We start from the raw sequence: 24,426 nt of genomic DNA, 5'->3' as shown, positions 1-24,426 counted from the left end.
GCACCATTCCCCGGCGGCACTGCAGCTACATCGACATACTCTGCCCACTGCACCGCGCCGTCTGGTATGGTACTTTGTTTGTGTACTAATACAAGCAAAGAAGTCTAAGTGATCGGCCTGATTACACATAACGTCGAACGGTTTTATGGGCGGTGATCATTTAAATTTCTCCCATGTCACAATTTTTTTATTCTTCGTTCTAAGTAGTACTTTCCATGAATATCACAGCGACTAAATTTGTCAAATAGTTTATGATAATATTTTTGTCAAAATTAGGACCTCAGTTGATTTTATCGCCGAACTACATTCTTGAAAGTGAACCCGGAAGCAATCAAGAGAAACAGTACATTTGTACATTGTCCGTCCACCGCCTCGCCTCGCCTCCCTGCAGTGAGAGCTCGTAGATATATCAGTGCACCAGTCGGTCCTTGTACAAAAGTAGATGTGACGTGACCGAGAAGGGAGGACCCAATGGATCGCTTTCTTGACGTGCTTTTAAGTTCGGATTCCGTGGCTCAATTTCAGCGTTATTTTGGCGTCGAACCGGAATGGGAATACAACTCAAACGATGGTGTCGACGAAGCTGCTTTACGGCAAACGAATGGCGTATCCAAAGACATAGACCATGGATTCTGCAGCCAGAGACATCGTAGCTCTGCGAAGCCATCAAACGGCGAACTTAACAAATCGTCATCGCATGGTCACATTAATCAATCTGTTAAGTCAAACCCCGTTCGAATACCAGTTCAACTTAAGATCAAAAACAAATTCTGGTATTATTTGTTCAATTTTGGAGCAGCTCTTGGGGATGAGATATTTTTCATCCTATTTCTCCCTTTCTGCTTCTGGAATGTCTCGACGTTCATTGCACGGAGAGTCGTCATTATGTGGGTAGTTGTACTATTCCCTGGACAGGGAAGCAAAGAGATTTTTAAAATGCCACGACCAAGTTGTCCACCGGTTGTTAGGTTAGACAACGTGAACGCTTACATGAAAGAATACGGGATGCCATCTACTCATGCGATGACGGGAGTGTGTATACCATTTACTTTGCTTATATGTACGATGGACAGGTACCAGGTGAGTCGTAGGTTTTATATACAAACACCTCATCAATCTTTTTTGGAATTTTAGCAATGTATAGTAATAGAATCAAAGTTTCATACCGCCATCACAAAACATAAAGAAAGCCGAAACATATTTCAACTGTACAAGATTATACATAGTAAAAGTTAGTTGAAAGTATTAAATTAATAGAGTCGTCACGCTATCTCAATATTTGCCTAAGATATTAGGTCAGCTACGTGAACTTCCGTTGTCAAATAAGCAAATATAAAATGTTTGAAGAATCCCAGAAAAGAAAGTGTGAATCAACTAATGTGCAAAAACTAATAAACATGAAGTTGACTGGTATTTATAATTTACCATCATATGATCAACCAGTTCAGATGTGCGTGTCTCATACTTGACTCTACCGGGTTGTACAACTCGGCAATTGGCAATGTTACAAAAAATAGTATTGCACAGATTTTCAGAACATGGGCAAAATTAACACATGTTCAATCAAATCCACATAGTTGTAAAGTCAAAATTTAAAGTGATTGTGTAGCAGTTTTTTGTTCTCTTTGTTTTGAGACATGTAGTATTCCAATTTCCAACATCAACCAGTCTCTCCAGAAAACCAGTATTTCCAGTACATTTCCATGCAGTGTTGTGATGTTTATTAAAATACAAGCCGATAACAACTTTCTTGTGTTTTCATTAAATTTTTTTAAAGCCATTTTTTGTTAAAAGTGATATCTCATATAAAGAAAACCGTTGAAGATGGACTTGGCATTCACAGGAAGTGTTTTTTATCCCAAACAATACATGTAAATGTTAATTTCCTATTGTCATTGCCTATTCAAATAGATACAATAGAATAAGGAGCTTACTCCTAAAAGTCTACAGCATTGATTTTATGGGAGTCTGATCAAAGGAAAAAAATTGTCCATCTGTAGTTTAGAAGATAGTACTGAGCAGTCATGTAATATGTATGTCTGTCTGTGCATGCAGTCCTGCTGACTTCTATCTCAGGGAGTGATAAACCCTAGAACATTTACATGTGGCATGTTCATATAGAATAATCACTAGGCTAAGTGTGATAATGGACCACTTATCTCACTATACATGATTTCTTGTTTCCATGTAATATTATAGTTCTCAAAAATTAAATATTTTCTTAGACCCACTTTATTCAGTCACTGAGGATTTCGAAATCCAGATGAGGTAGTTTTATATGAAACTTGAAAGTTAATACTGTGATACATTTATGACAAATACCTGCTGGAGGTGTTTCTGTATGTGAGGTCAATCTAGCTGCAATAATTGTAGCATTAATTTTGGTTTTGTCTTGAATTTGTTTTTAAATTTTTGTGCTGAAAAAACCCAGAAAGACGGAAAAAAAGCAACTCAGAATCAAAACTAACCGCTACAATTATTGCAGATAAGGTGAATCAACCTGACCTAGTTAGGTTGACAGTTGTCTGATCAAATTACAACAGACAGACATACATCAATTGATGATGATCATGAATATGTGAAGTTGGTCCATAGATGATAAATTAGGTTGTGTAACTTAGAATTGACATAATTCATTTCATAATTAAAGATCACACAGAGGGAGGGGGGGGGGGCTTGAATAGCATGTATTCATGGTACATCTTGACAGTACATGTCTACACCAGTTTCATTTAATCTACACAAACAATAATTGAATGTGGTCTGATACACTCTCAGTATGACGTGCTAACTCTCATCACTTATAGGTGTTTCATAAAATCACATGTTAATTTCACTTGGTTGGCAAATAAGCGGTCTGTGAAAGCTGACATAATACAGTGTTGGTACATAGATGTCTGTAGTAAGAAAGGTGTGACAAAATTGTCATCACTTCTGTATATGGTCCACCTAATATTTGACTAAAATCACTTCACAAACCTAGATTTAGTTTTAGCATAGACCCTCCACCGACACTATGGTTTTAATTTGAAATTGTACAGATATACCGATTGTTTTAGTTTGAAATAGTACATATATACCGATTAATACAGGACGTACATAAAGGCATTAGTGTCGCAGGACTATGGTGTAATCTTTGAAGGTTATTTTGACCTTTGTACTATTATGATTTAATAAGTGATTTTGTACATACTGTATGTAGATTGGTTGTCTGTTTGATAAAAGACTGCTAATCAAGTCACAATATATACAAGAAGTTTGTTGGAGAGTGATATGGAGAGTTGCTATGGTGAAAGGACATGTATATGATGTATAGGTGGTGTGATTCATGTATATGGTAATTGGTATAGGTGGTGTGATTCTTACAATGATGGTTGTTGTAAATTATAAAGAGAATTCTTTAGAAATTCTTAGGGTGCAAAACCACATTAAACACTGATGAATAATAGTACGAATGAGGACAGGTCAAATGGACAAAGGAGTTGCTGATAGGTGGAAGGTGTTGCCCTATTGAATACCAGTTTGCATATTCAGACACTGTAACTAGGAAACCATTCAATGGACCCACACATTGACCAATGCTAAACAGTCAGAAACGACTGGAATCAGCTATGAGTATGACATCATCAAAATGAGGTTATGTGTATTTAGGGTAACTAAGGAGTCTTGCTCTGTAGTCTGGTGTGATATATCATATAGCCAAGGTTGGAGGCTCATACCACCTGCACAATATTAGTCTTCAAGACTCTGAATGTCAATGTGGTATCAGATTGAAAGAGAGATCTTAAGATTCGATGACGGATAGCTAGCAGTAGTTCAATATACAAGCTGGAAGTCCGCCATTTTGTTTTAATAGTTTACACATGTCTCCATGGCAAAACACACACCACAACACTCATTACAGTTGTACCACACAGTACATGCATTCCAGTGTGGTTTGTTTGACCACACAACTGACAGTGACCCAGATATATCAAGGCTGTTGAAGCAATGAGTAGTATTTACATTGTGCAATGCTTACCCAGGATAAGTACAGTAATAGTAGGTCAACAAGTACACTTGACTGGTATTTGTGAAGTACAAGGTTATATACATACAAGCTCTGATACTACAAACATATTATGCACTGGTTATCTGTGTATACAGGTTTACTTGGCAGATAACTTTGAAAGTTACTGTTTGTTATACTAATAAACTCCACCCCCTGATGACACCAACTATTTTGTAATTAACAGTCCAGTAACAGCTTTGTGTGTATCAAAAGGTTCAGAGTATACTCTAGTCTGGTATTCCAAATGGATATTTAATATCTGGTCCAGTTCATTAGAAAGTCCAATGTATATGTATATATAACAGAAAGTGACATGCATGTAGATCAGTAGCATTCACTGAAATAACAACACTTGCCTAATATGGTATTTACATGTTGCCATTTTCTCCCCCTTTAGCAATATGTGTCACATGTAATGGTGGTGGTCTTTCCAAAACACAAAACAGTTGTTATTGTTGGCAAATAATACAAGATAAATATTAAAATGTTTGTGTCAACCAAAGACATAGGAATATATTGATGTTGACTGTAATTCACAAGAAAGCATATAATATTATATATGTGTATGGATATCATAGTAAATGGAGATGTTATACAAGGAGTCATCATCCTACTGTCATGATGTAGACCAATCATATATCCACATAGTGAAACACTGAAAAAATATATGCCAGTATAGACCTTACAATTATGTGTGCTCTAGATTTGGTCTCTGTGCAGCACGTTCAATTCATGTTAGTCAGTCAAACAGATAAGAAATAAAACACATGAAATTGCAGAAATATGAATGTCAGGGACCATCATAGCATGATCAGAAATATGAGGAAATATGATAACAAAAACATGCTTTTCAGATACATGACTACATAATGATGTATGGTAAATTGAGAAAGTATATTATACTTGTTTTCTTCCAGTATCCGTTTTCACTTGGACTAACGATTGCTATCATGTGGTGTCTATTGGTGTGTTTCAGTAGGATTTACCTGGGTATGCATAACATTCTGGTAAGTACATTCATTTTATCAAACTGTAAAAGAAATGATAGGTACAGGCCAGTGACATCAGGTTTTAAGTAGTATCTATTCATACCACTGACATCTTACATTGATATAAAGTTATTATCATGAAGGGAAATATAAACTCAATGGTATGGATACACAGTGAATAGGAAAGTATTTCAGTTACCAAGTTCACTAGAAATATTACATGTGATAAGAATATATTTTTTAACTGCTTTGCACTAGGATGGGAAATTATGGATATATGGTGTGAGTAATCAGATTAAAACTGTCAGTATATATTTGCTGTGTGTATATTTGCATGGTTGTACAGCAGGTGTGTTTTTATGCATCAGTGGCAGTATACATGCATTGCACTCATATGTTCACATTCAAGTCAAATTTCCTGTTGACACAAAAGCTTATATTGATTTTTTAGTAGCATCTGCATCACCATCTTAAAAAAGTAGTCATTCATCATTTGTAAGCCCCAGATTACAATTTGTAATGAGATCTAATGTTCATGAAAGTGACATAGTTAATTGATATGCAGATTAGATTGCAGTGATATGAAAACTGAACCTCAGAGATCACTGACTGTACCTGCTGCTCAGAAACTGTCCCTACATTGATGAATTGTGAGTGATGTAAATGGAACATGATATGACATACCAGTACTATACTGGGTCAATATCATCATAAACAGATTGAAGTAGACTGTAATTTTAATACTGTTGGCAAACTTCCACCAGTGATTATTTGAGCTCTTAATTTTAACGTGAATGTACAATTTTATGAATAAATTATAGACATAATGGAATACTAATGATGAATTTACTGATAAATATTTATGAAATAATCAATGGAAGGTAAGAAAGTCTGAAGGTCAGTGGTGTATATAGTAGTATTGAATGATCTCTTACAGAATGGTATTTAAAGTTATTGATCAGTCTAAGATCTAGTCTAGACTAACCATGGCACCAAATCTCAAGATACCTCTTCACGATTTGGTATCACTGGTAGCATCTAGTCTAGAACACATATGAAACCAAATTGGTCAGACTGATTTAAGTTGTCCTACTAAATTCTTGGAAGTTGATACAAATCAACTGATAATTCATACCACTGGATGTACAAGATTGAATTCAAATGTCACTTAATTTACTCACAAAAGATTATGTATTACACCGTAGGCTGTTGAAAGTGATAGGGGGTTCAGCAGAATGTATTGCAGGTCATGTAGTAACATGTTGTAGTTTATGTTTGAGGTCAGATTGTAGTAGGCTGTATATAGTATTAGATCTGTGACTATGTTAACTCTTGTCCAATACCATATAGTTGATGAGTGTTAGTGTAATCACAGACCCAGCACTATAAACAGACTACCCATGTACGTAGTCTGGAGTTGTCATTCTTTGGATATTGAATATTGGAGAGATTGGTTGGTGGTATTGTTTATCAGTTTAGTTGTAATGTCATTAAATGCTGTTTTTGAGTTTGAAAAATGTATTTTAATGTTTTCATCAATTTATCTGCAATTGTAACAAACAGTTGAGAACACATTAAATTAAAGCTCCAGTGACTAAAAACTCATTTGATCATTTAAAAAATATATGAAATGGCTCAATCATTCTGATTAATAGCTGAATTACCTCTCTACTAGTTGTTAAATGATGCTATGCACTTGCTAGATTTCTGTTTGTAAAGTCATGAAAGAGGTACACACCATTTACTTGTCAGTATATTGATGATTAGGCAACCCATACTTGTTTCAGCAAATCTATGACTAGGCAAACACATCCCATACTTGTTTCAGCAAATTGATGACTAGGCAAACACATCCTATACTGGTTTTAGCAAATACAACAAGAATAATCTGAAATATAGCTACTAGTACTAGGTCTAGAGTGTCTGCTAAAACTGTGCTATCTCGGTCTTCAAGAGTGTCTGCTAAAACTGCGCTATCACCAGCTCTTTCAAACTGTCTTCCTTTCAATTCTCTTTCACCCAATACCATAGGAACATCACAATAACTTTTAAAGTACAGATGTGACACTTTCCAATATAGAGGTCTTGGTGCAATGATCAAATAGGTTCATGGAAATAGGAAAGTATGTTTGCTATGGAAAATTTCACAGATTCTTTGAAAAAACTAATGATACACAATAAAGATGTAAGAGTGTTGTAGATATTTTGATATGTAATTCTTCTTTTGATTATCTCTTACAGGATGTTATCATGGGACTTGTGTTTGCCACAGCTATCATGTGTACTGTTATACCATTCATAGATGTCATTGATGACTTCCTTATGACAGGACCATGGTGGACACTAGGCACCGGACTTGCCATTGCATTATCGTATCCAGCCCTCACAGAATGGAACTCTTCTCGTGAACTTGCCACCATAATTGTTGGCACAGGAACTGGTACATTTATAGGAGGATGGTTGCGAATTCAGAATGAGATTAAGTTGGCCGACCCAGTGGGCTCACCACCTTATGAAGTGTACATACCAGATTCTGAATGGCTGATAGGTATGGCGGTACGAACATCCCTCGGTTTAGCCATGTTACTTCTGACGAAAGCAGCATCCAAACTCTCAATTAGTGCTGTTGTAAGTGTTGTTTTGCAAATGTCATTCAAAGAAGCAAAGTCTACAAATATTTTATTGGTTGAACTACCGCGAAAATTTCTAACATATATGATGCTGGCGATTATGACTTGCACCGTTTGTCCTTTAACCCAACAATATCTGAATGTTGTATGAACCAATTTAAAACAAATTTGGGGGGATTTTGACGTAAAATGACTGGGATTTAAATTACTGAAATGATTGCATTTTAAGGCTGAATGATCCTATACTGCACAATCTGTATGTGACAGTATTTCCAACAATCATTGCAGTTGTTAATTGCAATAATTCTATAGTCTTCTTAGTTGTTATCCTCAATATTATGAGGTCCTCAGTCTGGATTATGTGTCTTCTCATCACCCCCCCCACACACACACACACACACACACACACACACACACACACACCACCACCACCACCACCTTCCTCTTCAGATGTGATGAAGTGATTTTGAATGATTTGTTCAAGGCCAAGTAAACAAAGTAAACCTTTACAGTGTTAGCTAGTAGAGATGAGAATCTGAGTAATCATACAAGTGTATTGTAGTTCAGATGTGGTCCTAGAAAACAATTCAAAGTAAATGTGTAGTGTAGTTGAGATGTGGTTGAGATGTGGTCCTAGCAAAAAATCCAAGGTAAATGTGTAGTGTAGTGTAGTGTAGTGTAGTGTAGTGTAGTGTAGTGTAGTGTAGTGTAGTTGAGATGTGGTCCTAGCAAAAAATTCAAAGTAAATGTGGAGAGATGTCAATGTTGTGAGACACTGTGTCACTAGAGCTTAGACAGAACACAATTAAAGATGGGGAAACACAAAGACAGATGTGGCCTTCATAAGGGTACAGTTCTGTCCATCCAGGTTGCAATTTGCTCATCAACTGATCTATATGAAAGGATTGACTTTTTAGGGGGAAAAATCGCCATGACTGGATCAGCTGAAAAGTAGAAGAATGCAAAGCTGTGAAATACAATGTTAGCAACTCCATTCATATATTTGTAAATATTAGAATAGTTATGCTAGATATTTCAATATACGTGAAGTTTTGAACTTCTGGGAGCATTTGTTTTATTTGTTATTTTTATTCTGTGATGATGATTTAACGCATAATGTGTATTGTAAATAGATATGAGAGAGTCATTTCATGTGCCATGTAGTATGATGCTTTGGCGACTTGTCAGAGCAAAAAACCCAGCATCTCATATGTACTTTTGATTGAAATTTGAAGTGTAATCATTATGCAGTAGTTACATACACTTCAATGACTCCTTTACACTTTCTTGCCAGTTTCCACGGCCAATTGACATTTTATGAGCAAATGGCATGCATGTAACATGATATGCAATGTGCAGTGTGGTTGTACGCTTATTTACAGCAAAGGCATTTTTTTCCCTGTTTGCCAAATTTTTAGTAAGCCTTCAAAACATCAACTAAGTTTTTACACAGAATGATTTCTCACCATATATGGTTGTATTGTATAAGATGAATTATTTAATTTGTAGGGTTCTGCTTTGGGACACTCCAATGAATTGCATGCTTTTGATTAATGTTGCTACTTTAAGCTGCCATTTTGCATTAGGTATATCAGTTGATGTTCACTCCTGTTTTTTTTATGGTAAAACACATGTGAAAAATGTGATGAATTGTGTGTTTCCTTTCCAACGGTCATTAAAATTGTGGATTTTTGAAAACTGTCTGGTAGGGTGTTTTTTCTTTATCCATAATTGAAAATCATGTCATATTGAACCATTTGCAAATCAATGATTGAGAACAAATTCATTGAAACATTGAACAATACATGTAATACAGGAATGCACTGTGTTTTGAATTAACCTGGGCTCCAAATGCCAGATAAGTAGACACTATCTCTGGTTTGAGTAATCCTTTCCAGGGTACTGAATACACGTAGTACAATAAATTCTACACAGTTTGGTGTCTTTTTGTTTTCACATACAGATTTATCAATACCTCTCTTCAGGACACTGCATACTAGAACTACACTTTTACTAGTAACAGTTAAACTTTCACCACATCCTAATATCTTCCTTCAAAGTTGATATTTTAGGCACATATCTATCGATATTACATTACAGTAAAGTTGTCATCTCTTAATTCAATAAATTGAACCAGAAATGCCTGAAATAAGGAAAAAGAAATTGACAAGTGCAGCAGTATATTCACACCACATTTATTTCAGAAGTGATATTTAAATTGAGCTGACAGGAAAGTAATTTGTTTTATGTGAGCTTTCCTGCATGTAAAGGTACACTACTGATACACAAGTAAACCTATAGACTTTGTTCAAGACTTTCCAACTAGTTAGTGGCACATGGTCTCTCTGCACGATATTTAGGATATTGTGGATAAACCTGTCAATGTACATGCCATGAAAGGGGGGATATTTGAAAGCTAATTGGCATCTAATGAATTCATTGTGTCACAAATGCCGTCCTGTATGGAAGTATTCAAATCTATGATGTCCTCTACCAAACATGGCACATACATAAACTAGTGGCTAGTTGTAATTGTTGTAACTGACAGGCTTTGTTGAAATCATGAACAACAGACAAAATAATTACACCCACTCTATAAATAACACTACCCCTCACATACAGGATTTAGCACTGTCAGCAATTTAAGTCTCTGAATGGCTTTTATAACATGAACATAGAAAGTAGTGCGACAAAGACACTGACATAAACAACAAATCTTTTGTCTGAATCTCTATTTTGTCTGAATCTCTATTTTAGGAAGACTTATTGATCAGTATTGAATATTCAGCAACATTTAAAATGTAAACTAAACTAGCAGTTTGTGAGCAGTAACTGAAAGTATAGACATTTCAAACCCCTTCAATGTTTGCTGATAGTGATAGACCAGCAGGAGTTACCCAAGGTTTTCCAACTAATTGGGTACTTATGAAAACAAGACAAACATGTACATCCCCATGAAGAAAATGTCATGTAAAAATAATGTTGTATTCTCTTGGTGAAATTATCGTTAATATTTTGAAATATTTTATTGTTGTTGAAATAATCAGAAACACAGTATATTGTTAAAGTATCTTCACATCAACATTTCCTTGATTATGTTATATCCATTTATCACTCCAAATGTAGAAGTCTTCACTTGAAAACAATCTACAATCTGTATTTTGTTCCATGTCCACTATTTGCATGGTGAACAATAGACTTTGAGTGAGATCACAGCAGCAGATGGCACTATTGTATTACGTCTTGGAAGAAAAGAATCGGAGACCCAGTAATCTTGCACTTCCAAGAAAAATCAATCCTGTAAAGAGAAAAGAATGGAAATAAGCTGAGCTACCTTCTTAATTTTATAATTGCAATGTCCTAAGTGGGCAAGTCTTATGTAATGTTTTGGATATAAACTATGCCACTGGTCATTCATTTACTCCTTCATGTCACAATCCCTATATCACTAAAGAGACAATGTTCTCGCCAAACTTTAAATCATGAATTCATTGTGTTCCACACGTTATAAATATTGAATGTTGATGTAACAAACTGTAGAACATATTCAAATATAGTTACTTCAAAACGATAAATTGAATGCGACATTGCATTTGTTTCCAACCAATATACTGGTACTGTTCCAACTGACCTATTGATTCTTGGAATCATGAACAATATATTGTCGATCATTATTTCATTATTTCTGCTTATGTAACCACAAGGTCGACTTGTAGTAGTTACTCCACTAGTAGAGGAGCATGATACATTGGTAGATACAATGATGACACATTGCACATACAGGGAAGTAGGAGTTCAACATGAACTTGGTATCCGTCATTAATTAAGGCTGACATTGACCCCAACTATCATTGTCATCTGTCATCACTTACGGAATACTCCTATAAAGTATTGTTTATGTTGATAAATTGTCAATTTCAAGATAAAGAAAACAAAATATTACGATACAATAAACATGTATCATACTCCCAAGTTTGTGAACTCCAGGTGCATGACAATAAATATTGTGTATAGAACATGTACTATTAAAGTTCCTGGTTTCCATCTCTGCTGTTCTGAAGATCTCCCCACATATACAGCTTGTAATGAAGGTAGGTGGAAAATACAACAAAATTATACGGTGGGGTGACTTGTAATTTTGAGCCTTGACTTGAGCTAGTCTGGCTCATCTTGATATAAATGTCAAATACTGAATATGTTTGCCTGAAATATGAAATATGTCATGTATGGCCATATATGATATATGAATGAGGAATGGGAGTTTATTTCGGATTTTTGATTTATAAAACAATTTTATCATGGCTTCCTAGTTGAAAAAGCAATGTGAAAAACATTGACTAAGTCTGTGTTTATAACTCAATACTTTGCAAAAAGCTACAAAATGTGTAAAAAGATTGTTATTGTACATACAATAACACAGATTTTACAAATTATATTAATCTTTGGCAATTTACTGACAGAGTTATAAACAAGGACTTTGCATATGTTGTTGTTTTCACGTTGATTTTACAAGTAGGAAGTCATGATAAAATTGTTTTATAAATTAAAAATCCAAAATAAATACCCAATCCTCATCCATATGGCCACTTTAATAACCTGTCTTACAGAGAAAATAAATAGCAACTCAATTTAAAGACAATAATCACACACATATATACATGCTTCACAACACACTACTTCCATGTTACAAGTTTAAAGTATGTAACTACTACCTATCTGCATCAGCGGTAGTGATTTCTAAAATACTATTCATAACATGCACTTTGTAATTTGACCCAAAGTTTGAACTTGCAGTCCCATAGTAAAATTTTACACCAGATCTAGGCCAAACCATTCATTGTGTTGGCATGTCTCTGCTTTCACTCCAACCAAGGTATTCCTTACCTTGTTTGGTTTGTTTACTTTCAGTCGCCATAACGACAATCTACATTTATCAATGACAAGCTGTAGAGGAAGAATAATCACTTTTCCTTTAATGTAAAGTGTACATTTGCAGTGAATAGTCAGGAGACACTGGAAAGTTAAGCGTTCTACACCCAGAGTTGTTATTCTTATTCAAAAAGCAGACAGGTACGGTACGGTACGGTACGCCACTGTACTTTAATGTTTGATAGTACAACAATTGATACATGTAAAGTGGTGCAAGCTGAATATATAAATGTTTTTACTTGAGTGAAAATACTTGCAGAAAAACCTCAATTCAACTTTCCTTGCATAATGTTAATATCAGTACACGCCTTTGATTTTTAAATTTTTTTTTATTAATCTTTCATATACAGACACCATTTCAGTGCATTAGCACTGTTCTCCCAATGCAACCTATATGGTGTTAAAAACATCTTATGATGTTCTTTGCACAGTTAAATTGACATAATCTGGATTTCATCATTTTAGTGTTATAGCTAGTTTACTTAATTATGTCATTGCATTGTAAGTATTATGCTGGAATACCAGGTTTTGAGTTTTGCACAATGACAAGTGATGGTTATTGAAAGCATGAACAGTACACTTACTGCTTTACCTTTTTATGCCAGATACAATTCAGGTCTTTCATTCAAGTCACCTTGAAAAATGACTGATGCATACACAATTAGATAGTTTGAGCAATTGATCATAGCAAGTAGACTGCTGTGATTGTACTTTCTTAGGCATTGTATTTTACACTGACCTTCAACATGGTACATAATTAATGGCAATCTTAAGACATCACAACTGTAACAGTAGCAACTTATCCTGCTTTCTTACAAAAACCATCATTTCTTGTAATAGACACATTTCTCTGTGTATACTTCCCAAACTAACAGGTCAATAAAATTTCAGTGGGAACTGCAAGGACTATCAACCTATGATGATGAACCCCTGATTTTTATCATAGCTCCCAGTAATAGTAGTACAAACAAGATTTTCTTGGGCCTAACAATGAAATACAACCAAACTGTATAAAGAGTCTGTCTTTGTCATCAACAAGGAGCCCCAAACAATTATACATGGGTGCTAAGATACTTAATCCTCATGCAAGCACACTTTGTATGCAGTATACTTTAAAGCTTGATAATTTCACTATGAGAACATTTTTCAATTTCAAGGTGACCAACTAATTCCAAAAGAATATAAATTATGTTTCTTAGAAAGTCTAGTACAGAAAGTGCTAAACTAGACAATTTCACCTCTATTCTTTCTCGGAGAAATAAGCAACAGTTTGTCTTTTAGTGAAATTTCTAGGTTTGCAGTACTTTACTAACTGTTGAACATTTCAACTGCAACTGAAATATATGCCTCTGACAATTCTATTGCTAAGGGCAAGTCATGGGTTGAATTGAACAATTTCTTGGTATAACATCTCAAAAGTTATTGTGTATACGAACCTGTTGATAAAAACAGTCTTGTTGTGCGCCCCTTGGTTGCATTTCTACCAGTGTACATTACATAGGCAGCAACACCGTACATGCATAGACCACCAGTGATACGACATTCTAAACAATCATCTTTGGTCTTTGATGAGACTGTTGTTTGTTGTATGGTTTCTGTACCTTCTGCGGAGGAAGTCATACTAAAATAGAAACAGGAAAATAATACATCAATCACAAGTATTTACAATATTGTGATCAGGTCTCATCTCATTATCACACATTTCTGTCTTATCTCATAAATACTACGAGATACATTGTATCAAATTGATTAAATTGTAAACTATCTTTCTCATGACCTCACCAACCATACACTTCTTGAGTCTGACCCCAAAATAAAGAAAAGTGATGCCTTCTCTGAAAATAATACAACTTCACTGATGGTAAGATACCAACACCGTAAATATGTAGCTGGGTGAAAACTATCGTTTATTGTTGAAATTTGGGAACTTCATAAATAAAATGGTTCATGGTATCTGTAAAAGCATTACAGACCATAGACCCTCTTGTAGGGTCTATGTACAAACATGCATGTATACACCATAAACACTTCTCTTCTCATTGTTTTTTACGATGAGAAACATAATTATTTACAAAGGGCCCCATAAAGAAATTGAAAATTACCCCTGAACTGTCTCAGCCACTCGGACTTGTAATAATCAATCTCCTTGCTTTCAATTCTTGACTAGTAGGACGATACTCCACTTTTCCTTTTCATAAGTAAGCTTCCCATTAAACAATTATGACACCCCCATGATGATGTTAAAGCTTCATAAAAAAGGACATTCATAAAAATGGACATTATTTCAATAAGGAAGATTCATGGAGAGGGGATATCAGTCCAAATTTTGGGTCTATACCCTACCCTGGTATTTTCAAGTACATAATTATGTACTGTGGTGAGCTATAAGCCCACCCCCACCCCAGCAAAGGTTGACCATATTTCTGTACCAGCTACTCTGAAATAACTCACTTCATTTTCAACAAATATGCCTTTAACATGACTTTATTAAACTTTAGAAAAGGGAAGAATAGAAAGAAAGCCCCTAACTAGATGTAGTCAATCACACAGTGTACCAATGTAATTTTATGGAGATCGACTACATGACTTGAAATTCCATTCAAATCCTGTCAACTTGTCTAGACAAGCTTTCAAGTATTGAGATTATAAAACGTGTTATAAAATGTTAGATTGATTTCCTTTGATAAATTGGTATTAATACATGTACAGAGACACAATATGTACAATATCCAGCTTGGCTTAATAATTTACTTTCAGTGACTGTGTGTTGTGTTAGTGTTTTTAGTTTGGCAGCTGCTTTGTGGACTTCTTAAGTTCTAAATTAGGAAAGTGTAATAATCAATTACGTATGATAGTTGCTATGGTGACTAGGAAGTCTTTTCATACTTTATATTACACTGTGACCTCTCCTAATTACAAGAAACACCACAGTGGGTATATCAATCAATTCATACAACTCCTCCATTGTATATTGACAGCTACTAAACGATAAAATTAGCACAACACTTTGGTATAATTTTTGAGACATAACTGTTTCCAAATATACACAATGTAAGACTGTACAAATATGAGAACCAAAATTTGGTGATTACAACTTTGTCACTTGACTTAAAATATACATAAACATAGAGAGTCATGCGAAGTAGTTATATCATGACATTCAATGGAAAACAGTGCACACTATGCTCCAAATTTTATCTTTAACTCGAAGAGAGTGAAAAGATTTTTGATATGTTTTGTGTTTTTGTGCAGTTTTTGGTGTATGAATTGGTATTTGAAATAACGAATTATCATTATTATTATTATTACAATGTAAAATTATATATGAATATTGCAAATCACAGGCTGGTTAATATGCTATCTTATCACATACATTTTTAAGGAATTTTTCCTATACCCTGGATTATGGATGTCTCTATCACCTAAAATAAGTATGTTGAATAAACCTATGATGTATATTTCAGTCGTGAAATGTATACTGACAATGTGGAATAAACATACTATATCACATATTATATCAGTGAGATGACCTATATCTATGTCACATGCATATTTTAAAGTCAGAAAAAGGTTAGTACGTGAAGGAATGGGATGGGATGGGGTGATGAGTATTTATATTCAAATGAACAGTTGCTACATGAATGGATGGGATGAGATGGGATGATGGGTAATTTATTCAAATGAACAGTTGCTACAGCACCACTTCATGCAGCTCTGATACTAGGTGATTTCTTTACTCTACAAACCATGTGGTCCCTTTTATCTGAACACTACATGAGTCCACTATTGACACCTGGGCTGTAGTGTTGTACAATATAGAATGACCTTAGTCAATATGAAAGGCTGGAAAGAAAAGGACATTGACCGAGCTTCCACCATGTGGTTGTACTGTATCAACCTTCTTTTTCTGCAGGCAAATTACATTGTCTGTTCATGTTGATGTTATTATAGTAAACTTGGTCAGACATCTTCGCCCAGAATCCATGCTGTTTGCAACACAAGACTTCTATCCGCTTTTCCTAAAGTTTTATATGACCTGTCAAAACAAATAACCAGCAAAGCAAACTTGTGTGTGTGTGTGTGTGTGTGTGTGTGTATATTCTACAAATCTAAATTAGCCATGAATTGCTTTGTAAAACCAATAGTGCTACAATGAAATAGTAGATGACCTACATGTATACGATGGGTAAAAACCAACTAGGCAGTTGAGACAAGACAAGACATTGCCCCAATTATATTCAATATATGGATTATTTGGGTTATCTTGTTTCATTTCAATTTTAAAATTGTCTCAGATTTTCAGTCTTGCCTGTACATTTGTCAATCAATCATGAAACAAATCAAACATAAAACTGGTTGGCTGTAAAGCAGGACAGTTCTGCTTTAAGTCTAATAAACGCTTAATTTATAATTCCGTGATTTGTTGAGGATTTAGTTTCTGTTTTGTATTAATAAATCATTGCTATATACTGGCACTGTCTAAGGACATGGATGTGAATAGAGTTGAAGATGTGGAGATGACAAATTGTTCCCCTTTATGAAGTCATAATGTATACTTGTTCAGCGTCACTCATAGCAGTATAAGAATTCAAAAGCCCATGCAGTCGGCAGATCTGAGGGGAAACACAAAAATAACCCTCCCTACTTCAGTGAAGACAGCTGCAGAGCCAATCATGAACAAGCTAATGACATCTGCCCTACATACGCACTTGCTCTAAAGTACTGATTAAAAAGAACAGTAACTGCCACAAATAGTAGACTGAGTGACAGGTTTCTTGAGAATAAAAAAAAATCCACATCGTAGCACCATTTTAGACAAACTGTCTTGATCAGAAACAATTTTTTTTTGGCCTTATCAAGATTATTATTTTTCAAAATTGAAACACTGAATAAATTCTAATTACCATTACTAGGCTGTCAAGAATCATAATTCACTGCTTGCATCAAATCTATCGGTTATAGGTTATTGAATATAAACAGTGACATCTGTGACTAGTAAAAACTATTCATAAAGCTGCAGGTTTTTTGAAAAATGTATAAGAGAAACTTATAACACTAAAAAATGTACACATTACTTAATTGTTGGCAGTTTGAATGAAAGTTAGACTATTAAGATGTGTTATTCAGCCCGGGGGGGGGGGGGGGGGGGGTACTCGGGTGGGTAATGGGTACATATGTACCCTGGTAGACAAAAATTACAACCACAAACTCTAAACTCTACAAAAATTCAAAAAGTAGGAGTCAAAAGTCTACATTTTAGCCAGAAACAGGGGTCAAAAGTCTACATTTAACCGACCACAATGTTCACGGGATGCCTACTTGGAGACTGATAAAGATGACTGAAAATAACCTGTGGAAACAACCTTGTTCAAAATATGGGGTCAAAAGTCATATGTGCATTCAGAGAGGTAGGTCAAACCTCTACATAATGCTTTAAAATCAAGACTCAAAAGTCTATATGAGTCAAAAAAGGGGGTAAAAACCGTGGTACATACGTATATACACTTTCTATATGAGTACCCCTCCCCCTCCCATTTAGCCCTATCACTGTATCAGAGTTATGAGTGGTAGCTGATAGTGTGGCATGAATGTTGTGTCTTTAATATTTAGCCCTACCAGAGTTGTGAGTGGTAGCTGATAGTGTGGCATGAATGTTGTGTCTTTAATATTTAGCCCTACCAGAGTTGTGAGTGGTAGCTGATAGTGTGGCATGAATGTTGTGTCTTTAATATTTAGTCCTATCAGAGTTGTGAGTGGTAGCTGATAGTGTGGCATGAATGTTGTGTCTTTAATATTTAGTCCTATCAGAGTTGTGAGTGGTAGCTGAGAGTGTGGCATGAATGTTGTGTCTTTAATATTTAGTCCTATCAGAGTTGTGAGTGGTAGCTGAGAGTGTGGCATGAATGTTGTGTCTTTAATATTTAGTCCTATCAGAGTTGTGAGTGGTAGCTGAGTGTGGCATGAATGTTGTGTCTTTAATATTCAGCCCTATCAGAGTTGTGAGTGGTAGCTGAGAGTGTGGCATGAATGTTGTATCTTTAATATTTAACCCTATCAGAGTTGTGAGTGGTAGCTGATAGTGTGGCATGAATGTTGTGTCTTTAATATTTAGCCCTATCAGAGTTGTGAGTGGTAGCTGAGAGTGTGGCATGAATGTTGTGTCTTTAATATTTAGCCCTATCAGAGTTGTGAGTGGTAGCTGAGAGTGTGGCATGAATGTTGTGTCTTTAATATTTAGTCCTATCAGAGTTGTGAGCGGTAGCTGAGAGTGTGGCATGAATGTTGTGTCTTTAATATTTAGCCCTATCAGAGTTGTGAGTGGTAGCTGAGAGTGTGGCATGAATGTTGTATCTTTAATATTCAGCCCTATCAGAGTTGTGAGTGGTAGCTGACAGTGTGGCATGAATGTTGTATCTTTAATATTCAGCCCTATCAGAGTTGTGAGTGGTAGCTGATAGTGTGGCATGAATGTTGTGTTTTTAATATTTAGCCCTATCAGAGTTGTGAGTGGTAGCTGAGAGTGTGGCATGAATGTTGTGTCTTTAATATTTAACCCTATCAGAGTTGTGAGTGGTAGCTGATAGTGTGGCATGAATGTTGTGTCTTTAATACAGACCGGCGCCATGAAAGTTAGACTCTGAAATTTCATGACATTTAATCACATGATAGCTTCCACTTCTGCTTCCAATAGTAATATCTTTTGGATGTAGCTTTATTCCTTCTTTTTCCTGTGTCCTTTGAATTTCCCGTTTTGTTGTTATTTCAATAAAACATGTGTTTGTTTAAAATGTTTTAAACTTTGAATTTTAAACAAATAAAATATATGATTGACATTTTGGTGAAGATAGAGAGATTTAATAGTAACAGACACTGAATTCACTATGAAAATAGCTTTAGTCATTGTCAAAATACAATGGCTTCAGATATTCATTGTCATGGAAACAAGTGAGTCATACTTCAATGATGTAATGGTCTGTAAAATTCTTAATATTATAATGTATTGATTTTTAATTGGGTTTCTGTGCTATACACTGATGCATAGTTTTCTATACCTTTTGTATCCATTGTCTGTTAGTGGCTTGGTCACTGCATTAAAATTTGACACATCAAATGTTTTGAAAGACATCAACATTTTTCTCTATGTTTACTGTTAATCAGCTATTCAAATTTTATGTTCAATGAGAAAAAAAAGATAGCAAAATTTATTTTGCTATGGCAACTGAATGTGACACAATTTACAAAATGACCCCTCTATAGTTCAAATATAAAAATCAGATTGTACTGAAGGTAAAACAAATTAAGACATTTACAAATACATCAAAATTTGTAGGTGAAGTAGGCTTGACACCTTGGCTATCTATGTACAAAGTAAATGTTCATTTATGTACACATACTGGTCAGTATTTAGTTAATTTCCAACATCAAAACCATTGAACCATTGCCCAAGTATGTTTTCACCCATTTTATTTTTGTTTCTGTAACATTTTATTGTAAGTCTTGAAATTCCAATTTCTAACATTGCCTTGTTGAATTCTAATAGTGTGTATAGAGAAACTAAAAGAAAATATGGACTTGCCATAACATGTGGCCCTAGGATACATATCACACAATAGATAATATAAACTACAATGATTTGTTTCAGTTTCGAAAATCTCATTCAAACATGGCAATCTAATGGTCACCTTTGAAAATATTAGTTAATTCCATTTTCTTGTATTCATCTGTAGATTTTGATTTTGAAAACATCATTAAAATCAGAGCTTAAATATTAGCATTGTACTGATGTACTTGAAAGAAATCTTACATGTTATTTGTAGACCTTATAAGTTGCGTTTTCAAGGAAAGAAAAAAATATAACAGATCTCTTATTTTTCATGAAATTTGTTGTCTTTCCTCTTTGATACATTTACAACAAGAATACATCAAATTAAACTCAAAATATATGAAATATATAAAACTTGTCAGCTGTACATCTCAGGATGTGACTGGATTGAAACAAATATGGTTTATATGGTCTAGTCCATAGCAATCTAAATCTATCATATTATTTCTATATGTGTAAGTCTTGAAACATTGCATATGCTATGATGTATATCCAGGAACTGACATATGCATAGCATACTTATTAAAATTGAAATACAGGAAATATGAACATCAATTGATACAGACATTTTAACAGCCAAGGTGATCTATTTTTGCCTTGTAATTTATATATATATATAACTTGTGAGAGATGACTTGTGTTAATCTTGTCTGTCTAGATTGGTGGATCTGTAGTGATCTGCTACAATAGTGAATAAGTATAGTGGTGTCACAGATCTATAGAGAAACGATAGGCTACATGTACGGTACATGTCAGTTTAGCAAACTGTGATGGAAAATTCACACTTGTCACATCATAGCAAAGAACATGGACGTCTAGAAACCATGGGAACAATGTGTACAGATGTCCGAGTTAATTCCAAACCAAGTCTGATAATTTTGATTGATATTCATTACTCTCATTTGGCAGCACATCAACAGAATCATGCACATCCTTTAGGTTTAAAAAAAAAATGCTCCGAACACACCCATAATTTTCAAATGTCATATAAATGTAATACAAATGTAATCCAATGAGAGTATTCTTTATAAAGTGTCGTGAAGGAATGATCAAGACCTGTGTCTAGAAGTACATCCTATGCATGCTACAAATAGTTTATCGACATCATTCATTATAACTGTACTTTGGTTGTTGAGAATTTTGACCTTGAGAAAGAACCCCTTAGTGAACTCTCAATAAATTATCATACATCATTTCCTTGTTGTGTTATTATAAAATAATATAAATTTTACATTTACAATCAAAACACTTTCTTTCCAACATTACAAGAAAGGTAAAAACATGCTTTTTGTTTCTTTTTTGTATAAAATTTTCATAATTAAAACCACCAGTGAAATATTGTAGAAGCTTGATGGTGAAACAATAAATGTTTTATTGGTTGTCAGTGGATTGTGTGAAAGTTCATTTCATTCATCTTAAAATCCTATTTTATTGGTGTATTAGTAGAGTATGAATGATTTATTGAAGTACAGTCTAGGTATTTACAATCACTGTGCATAAATTTAAACTTGCTTCGTGTCATCTCACTTGGCAACCAGGGAATGTCGACTCATTGTAGACTTTCCTGGTAATAGACAAATGAAAGTATAAATAAATCAATAAATAAATCAACCAACCAAACAACCAACCAACAAACCAACCAACCATATTTTCGTTTGATAACTGCAGTTGTGCATAGTGGGTAATTCTATTTTCAAGGGATTTTCATTTTTGCCTAAAACATAATTCAGATATTATTGTACTATATACTTTGATTTATTCAGCAAGAAATGTACAGAAATTCAAAGAACTCTGATTTCAGCAGAAAGAGATATCAAGGAAAATAGTGAAATATTTATGATTATGAATATTTTGTTACATTAATTCATATTGACTTTTAAAAAAAATTTCACCAAGAATTAGTGAGCTGTGGGTATGCATGTCAGATTTCTCCTTGATGAAACACTTCAAACAGACAGAACTGTCTGATATGTACTGATAATTTTACACTGGAAACATATGTATAGAGGGCGCCCTCACTTTTAGCTGAGAATGACCTAATTATTTTTCCTATAAATCTGACATGTGCTCAAATGCTCGTCTTTGAAATAGATTTCTATAATGGTATCTGTATGGTATGTTACAGTGGTGTGACATTTCAGCATATTCACATTCTAAGGAGACCCAACCTTAACATTTGATACTTGACTATAATTAATACAACTACTAAATATAATGATGACATCAGAGGTATACAAGTAAAATACAGCATACTTGTAATATTTAAAATAGCAATTAAATCATGTTTACCATTCTTTTACTTAAAGTTTTAAATTTGCATGGTATAATTGTGGCTGGGACCTGACTTTAATAATAACTTATTAAAGTTGTATTCAATCAATGTCACACATTTGCTCTAGATTTACAATGTCTCAGATTTTACGAGTTGGCAGGGGTCAAACTTCAACTGATAAAAAACAAGATAAAAGTGAAAATGTCCCAGATTTAGACATTGGCAGGTCAACCTTGAGTTACAATTACAATGCCCCAGATTTAGACATTGGCAGGTCAAACATGAGTTGCAATAAAGACATTGTGGCTTAACCATGTTTAATATAGCAAATCTGCTTGCTTATACTACCCTGCCTTTACAGTGAAAAATATCACCACCGTCAACACTTAGTATGTGTTCAGAAGATTTAATCGGAATGAAGAGAAGTAATATTTCATTATCTTCTGTGTCTGTCAATAGTCATTGTATACATCAATTTTAACCTGATGTGTTAATTGATTTATATTTGCAAAATAAAACACACTTAAAATATTTACACAGAATATTTAATAGTGTTATCTTTCTTTTGATAGTGTTACTATATAGCAAACACTTTGAATGGATTGGATTTCAAACGACCAATTAAACAAACAGATCTCTGAGCATTATTGTGTACAAGCACACAAGGCCTACATTTTTTTTGCCAAAAAATGAAAAGTGTTGGCATTGAGTTCATTGTTAAAAATGCCAAACAAAGAATCAAATTTGAACCTGACTAATACTTTCATGAATTTAGGACACATTTATGATGGATTGGATTTCAAATGACCAATTAAAACAATCTGTATATTCAAATCTCTGAGTATAGTTGTGAAAATGCATATAAGGCCTTCTAAATTCAAAAAGTGTAAAAGTGTTGAAGCCAAGCAAAGTATCAAATTGTAACCTGACCACTGCTGCATTAATGGAAGGTACAGTTGTACTACTGAACCTAATCGAAATCATTTCTATTTATTGAAATAATGACAAAAAAAAATCATCATTACTACTTATCATTCCTATATTCATTTCTTGACATGGAAATATTTAAGGATCTGGCAAAATGTTAATATATGCCAATATTTAGTTTGTATGTAAGGGAAAACTATTATGTTATAGGGTCACTCTAAATGAACATTTGCAAGTGTGACATCAAACGTTTAACACCATGTCTTTGTCAATCACAGACTTCTTCCCAAAAATAAGTTGGTGTTTATTGGCAGCAGTTTATTAATATTATACATGTCCAAGTTGAAATATGGTACATTGGTCATATCAGGATGCTACTAGTACTACACAAGGGAACCATTCTAATAGTTAGGGTTTTACTTATTTGCATGAACAACTTTTGGGTCATGATTTCTCATGGAGCTCGATGGATCTTGAGATTCAAAACTTTGGATAGCCTCTAGACCTCTGACCAGTACTAGTAGTACTAGTACTAGTAGTGGGGTAGAAGATAGTTTGGATGCCAACTAGACTAGCTAGGTAGAAGAGCAACTGTGAAATTACTAATTTATAAGTGGTCCGCCATGTTTGATTCAAATGTGGTAGAAGGAGTCTCTCAATGTTTGGAACACAGGGACACTAATATATTGTCCTATCGAAAATATAACGTAGAAAATAAGAGCATTCACAGTTGGGGAGTGTACCGCAAGGTGGCGGAATAAATACCAATACTAATTTACTATAAACTTTTTATTTTAACTCGAGTAATTAATGCATAAACATGATATTATTGATAAGCTGCACAATCATCATGAGTGTAGACTACCCAGAGACGATGCTTACCTGTTACATTATGAAATGTATCTGACAGATGATGACGATCGCGTTTAAACAGCACTTTAAATTCGTGTACTACACGTTGAACATTCAGCCTGCACGTTGCAGATTATGAACTCGTGTAACCCCTAGCTGAGGTCAAAGGTAAA

The 24,426-nt window shown here is 34.4% G+C and overlaps 1 protein-coding gene and 1 long non-coding RNA gene across 2 annotated transcripts; one reads left to right on the top strand and one right to left on the bottom strand.

The window, feature by feature from the left end:
- Positions 1-380: 380 nt before the first annotated feature.
- On the top strand, positions 381-7,987 carry LOC144453558 (sphingosine-1-phosphate phosphatase 2-like). The gene is made up of 3 exons (XM_078144877.1): positions 381-1,080; positions 4,969-5,058; positions 7,282-7,987. The coding sequence occupies exons 1-3, from the start codon at positions 472-474 to the stop codon at positions 7,819-7,821; spliced, it is 1,239 nt and encodes a 412-aa protein (XP_078001003.1). The 5' UTR covers positions 381-471; the 3' UTR covers positions 7,822-7,987.
- A 1,945-nt stretch (positions 7,988-9,932) lies between these two features.
- LOC144453659 (uncharacterized) lies at positions 9,933-24,397 on the bottom strand. Its single transcript, XR_013482427.1, has 3 exons — positions 24,284-24,397; positions 14,036-14,220; positions 9,933-10,968 (listed from the first exon to the last, which is right to left on the bottom strand). It is a non-coding gene; the product is annotated as an uncharacterized LOC144453659 (long non-coding RNA).
- Positions 24,398-24,426: the final 29 nt, after the last annotated feature.

Source organism: Glandiceps talaboti, chromosome 2 (genome assembly GCF_964340395.1).
Source record: "Glandiceps talaboti chromosome 2, keGlaTala1.1, whole genome shotgun sequence".
Classification (NCBI taxonomy): Eukaryota; Metazoa; Hemichordata; class Enteropneusta; family Spengelidae; genus Glandiceps; species Glandiceps talaboti.
Note: the sequence above shows the minus strand (reverse complement) of the source record. Positions and strands in the feature narration are given on the sequence as shown.

What these genes read in the sequence shown, in the direction of transcription:
- LOC144453558 (XM_078144877.1), top strand. Translation starts at nt 472, where the DNA reads ATGGATCGCTTTCTTGACGTGCTTTTAAGTTCGGATTCCGTGGCTCAA. An exon ending in GTACGATGGACAGGTACCAG is followed by an intron (nt 1,081 to 4,968) that starts GTGAGTCGTAGG and finishes GTTTTCTTCCAG; the next exon opens with TATCCGTTTTCACTTGGACT. An exon ending in TGGGTATGCATAACATTCTG is followed by an intron (nt 5,059 to 7,281) that starts GTAAGTACATTC and finishes TATCTCTTACAG; the next exon opens with GATGTTATCATGGGACTTGT.